At 38.1% G+C, this 5,000-nt stretch overlaps 1 protein-coding gene across 1 annotated transcript in view; it reads left to right on the forward strand.

Moving 5' to 3' along the window:
• Positions 1-2,680, forward strand: part of LOC125041093 — a 4,813-nt gene extending 2,133 nt beyond the window's left edge. The window contains exons 1-2 of the mRNA XM_047635846.1: positions 1-1,311; positions 2,615-2,680. The exon at positions 1-1,311 is cut by the window's left edge and continues 2,133 nt beyond it. Of these exons, the coding sequence (XP_047491802.1) occupies positions 1-1,311; positions 2,615-2,680 (1,377 nt within the window). The remainder of the gene's footprint in view (positions 1,312-2,614) is intronic.
• Positions 2,681-5,000: the final 2,320 nt, after the last annotated feature.

Raw genomic sequence — 5,000 nt, forward strand, 5'->3', positions numbered from 1 at the left:
ATGGAGTTCGGACTGGAGAAGTGTGCTAAAGCAACTATCAGGAAAGGCAAACTTGTATCAGGGCCAAACGCTAAGCTGAAGGGTGAAACCGAGATCCGGAACCTTGATCAGGAAGAAGTCTACAAGTACCTCGGAGTAGACCAGAGCAACGGAATACAGCACAGTCTCATGAAGGAGAAGATCCGGAAAGAGTATTACCGTCGGGTCAGACTCATCCTCGACACTGAACTCAATGCCAAGAACAAGATGCACGCAATAAACAGCTTAGCCGTGCCAGTGCCGCAGTACAGCTTCGGGATCATCGACTGGAGAGAAATAGAGATCCAGGAAATGGACAGGAAGACCCGGAAACTACTAACAAAGTACGGAGTCCTGCATCCGAAGGCTGACAAAGACCGAATCTATATCCCTAGAAGCAGTGGTGGCCGTGGACTCATCGAGCTGGAAAGTGCATACAAGAGTGCGATCGTAGGCCTAAGCGAGTACATCAAGCGAGGAGATGACAAATATACTAGACTCGTAAAGAGACATGAATCAGAGAAGAGGAAATACTCTCTTGTCAACAAAGGCGATGAATTCAAGAAGAAGTATATACCGCCCCAGCCCGGAGCCCAGTCAACACAGCCAAGTTTGCAAACCATCAAGCGACAGATGAAGGAAGCATTGGCTGACGAGAAAATCAACACCTACTCGTCGAAGCCTCTCCACGGTCAATTCTACAGTCAAACATTCGAGAATTACGTAGATAGAAAATTGACCTTTGGATGGCTTCGGAGCTCTGGGCTCAAAGGACAGACAGAGAGTCTCCTTACGGCAGCACAAGATCAGGCGCTGAACACCAGATACCATCAGAGGAAGATCTTGAAGATGGAGGTGGACAGCAAATGCAGACTTTGCCAGCAGCAAGAAGAGCATGTGAGCCACATAGTTGCTGGATGCTCGGTACTAGCGCTAAATGAGTACACCCATAGGCACAACCGGATAGCTAGCTACCTGCACTGGTCAATTCTAAGAGAGATTGGCCTCCCTGCATCTGATCAGTGGTACGAGCATCAGCCGGAAAAAGTCGTTGAAACAGAGACAATCACTGTGATGTACGACATGCCTGTTAACACAGATCGGACCATTGGAGCCAATCGACCGGACATCATCTTCCACGACAAGGTCAAGAAAAGATGTCTATTGATTGACGTGGCAGTGCCAAATGATGTGAATGTATCGTCCAAAGAAGCAGAAAAGATCAGCAAATACAAGGACCTGGAGATCGAGATTTCGCGCATGTGGCACACTAAGACCCACGTGATACCGGTCGTAGTCGGAGCATTGGGAACCGCCCGACTTGGTCTCCAGAAATACCTCGATGAAATACCCGGAAAAGAGAGAGCGGAGCAAGTGCAGAAGATCGCACTGCTTGGTACGGCCCATATCCTGAGGAAATTCTTGAGCACCTAAGGAATCCGGTGGATTCCCGGTCAACACCAACACCAGCAGAAGCTGTGATAATGAAAATAATAATAATAATAATAATAATAATAATAATAACAACAACAACAATACTACTACTACTAAAAGCAATCATAGTAATAACAACAACAACAACAGCAAAAACAACAACAACAATAATAATAATAATAATAATAATAATAATAATAATCATAATAATAATAATAATAATAATAATAATAATAATAATAATAATAATAATAATAACAATAATAATAATAAAAATAATAATAATAATAATAATAATAATAATAATAATCATAATAATAAAAATAATAATAATAATAATAATAATAATAATAATGATAAATAATGATAATGATAATACTAATGAAAAAACACTAATGATAAAAGAGGTAATAGCAATAATGTTAATAATAATAATAATAATAATAATAATAATAATAATAATGATAATAACAATGATAATAATAATGATAATAATAATAATTGTAATAGTAATAGTAATGATAATAATAATTATAATAATAATAACAATAATAATAATAACAATAATAATAATGATAATAATAATAATTGTAATAGTAATAGTAATGATGATAATAATAATAATAATAATAATAATAATAATAATAATAATAATAATTATAATGATGATAATAATGACTTAATCATTTACCATACTTATTTAGCTTGCTTTTTTTTGTTTTTGTTCTATCATACGAAAAGCGTGGATTATCCTCATTACCTTTAATATGATTCTCTTGTCGTGTTTATAACCATAATCATTAGTATTTCAATGGTGGTGCGTGCAGCTGAGGGCCACGAGGATATCTAATCGAACGGTTCTGAATGGTGATTGGGATCGCAAGGCAAGGCGGTCTCTCACTACAAAAGCAAAATTATCGTCAATTTAAAATCAGTATTTTGTTATGACCGTAGTTGTTTCTTATGATGAATTCATATTTGTAAATAGACAGGCCGGAGAAGAGTCAACGGGTGATAGCTTTTAATTGGCTGTGAATGTGTATAGGTATGGTAAGAATAAGATGAACATTTCGTAGCACTTGTAGCTGACTCAGAAATAGTGAGCAAAAAAGAATGGTTCATAAAAAATAAGTAAATGTGATAAATTTGTGAGGTACATCAGAATTGGGAAGTGACGAAGATTGACAGTGGGGCCAAGTGGGGAGGTACTGGAAGAGGCAGAAAATAGAAAATACTTATAGAACATGGAGGAAGGGAATTGAAGAAGGTCGTTATTATAATCATATACTGTAAAAGTGCAGAATGCTACACATAAGGAGAAACCGGGGTCTGTATTATGGTGTGGCTCTGCCGACTGTGTTGTATTACTGCAGAAACGTGGAGTACAAATGTTGCAGAGGAGAGGCATCTGGATCTATTGGAGAAGTTTGATGGGTGTGTAAGAGCTGGATGAAAAGGTCCACAGACCAGAATAAGCAAATTACGGTCGTTTGAGTATATGGCTTCTGTGAGGGATGGCGAGATGGGTTCGTGGGGAAGGTGAGAAAGTCCACAGACGATATGACAGTCATCCTTTCCATTGCTTGGTAGGGGGGAAGGCTTATAAGAGCAAGAGTAAAGCAACCTCAACTTTCGGGCGTTACAGCTGAAGTACATTGTGCAATATGGGCACTTGATCTGGGCGAGTAGAGCAATCTTCACGTGGTCCACCCATCCCTAGTCGTCGGCATTGAGTATGGAAGCAACCCTTTCACTGGGGCAAAATTTCCCTCACCAAAGCCTTAGTCTTAATATTATGCCACCTGTTCTTCTCAAGGGCGTAATATTATGCTATCCACCTTTTAAGGGTTACGTGCTAAGATTAATTTATGAAGATATAAAGACTTGGATGGGAGAGGAACCTTGTAAGGGGATATGGTCTACTTGTATGTATGTGTGTAGAACCAACCGATATTTCACAATAACAATGACGTTTATGTTATCAGCATTTCTATTCTTGGGGTCGGGGGGGGGGGGGGGTTAGCTGCTTTTTAGTATCATTATCATCATTCTTTTCACAATAATCATTACTAAATCAATTCTAGTTACGCATTTTTCATAGCTACGGTCATTGTTGTGCATAATATTGGTACTGTAGTTATTATCATTACCATCATCACCATCATTACCCTCATTATTCCTAGTGTCTGTATTTCTAAACTATCATTATCTTTTATATATAAGAATAAAAAAACTGGTATAAAAATATTTCTGTTATGAGGCTCTTAAACCTGAAATCTTTGGCAACTTACTTAAGGCATTCTAAACGTTTACTGTAAGTAGTCGCGTGTTCCTGACTGGAAGCAAGACAAGGGGCGTTTAGAAGAGTTTCAAGTATTTCTTCGATTCAACGTTTTAAGTTATAATGTCGCTCTGGAAAGTTTGGGCGTGTTTAGAGAAAGTTAGGAGCAGGACCTGATTATTAATTGGACACGCAATGCCCCACGCTGAACATTGATGAGTTTCTGCCATGCATTATTCAAACTTCATTAACAGGCTAGGTATATGTCTGCTGCTATTAGGATGTTCATTCCTCTTCCCTGACTGTATATATGTGTTTCTAATTTAGTGTAAGCATTAGCGTCTGTCTTGCTTATGTATATTTGCACGCGTGTTCATATGAAGAGATAATTTCCCGTGCAAGTAATTCCTTGTATTTATCATACATTCGAAGTTGTATATGTGCTTGTATTTTCAAATACAGTTACGGATGTATGGAGCCATACGTAAGTTTAAAGTTTGTATGTTTGGTAACTTTTATTCATTTTTCTTTTATTTTCTACATCTCAAATGAATACTAATATTATTTATCTATTCATATATTCATTCAATTTTTACATCTTCGTATATATGTATACACGAATACATACTATTATTTTTTATTGATCCCTCTATTTATACCCTTTTTATACCATTGCATATCTGTCACCAGGAGAGAGTGAGGAGTGCATCGCATACCGCTCCATTTATAAAGAAGGCAAATGCTGCTTAATGTCAAATTTTTCTTCTTGGTTTACGGTGTATTGACTTTTTCTCATATTGCGCACAAGTCCCCACTAACGTCGCCATTCCGCTGTGAGTTATTCTTTGTGTCTTGCGTCATTCTCTAGCCTCTCCTCCTTTTCTCTGCTGTTTGCTCTTCTTTTCTAGCGCGTTCTTAAAAATTGGCGATGTATATATATATATATATATATATATATATAATCACACACACACAAACCCACACACACACGCCCACGCACACGCACATGCGCACGCACACGCACATGCGCACGCACACGCACACGCACACACACTCACACACACACACACACGCACACACAGACACACACACACACACACACACACACACACACACACACACACACACATCTATGTATGTGTGTGTGTGTGTGTGTGTAATTACATATCTCTACACAGACAGATAACCTTTTATATACTTACACGAATATCAACCTCCCTTCATCCCGCCACATGCACATACACGTACTTACACAAATTTAGACCCC

Source organism: Penaeus chinensis, chromosome 3, assembly GCF_019202785.1.
Source record: "Penaeus chinensis breed Huanghai No. 1 chromosome 3, ASM1920278v2, whole genome shotgun sequence".
Classification (NCBI taxonomy): domain Eukaryota; kingdom Metazoa; phylum Arthropoda; class Malacostraca; order Decapoda; family Penaeidae; genus Penaeus; species Penaeus chinensis.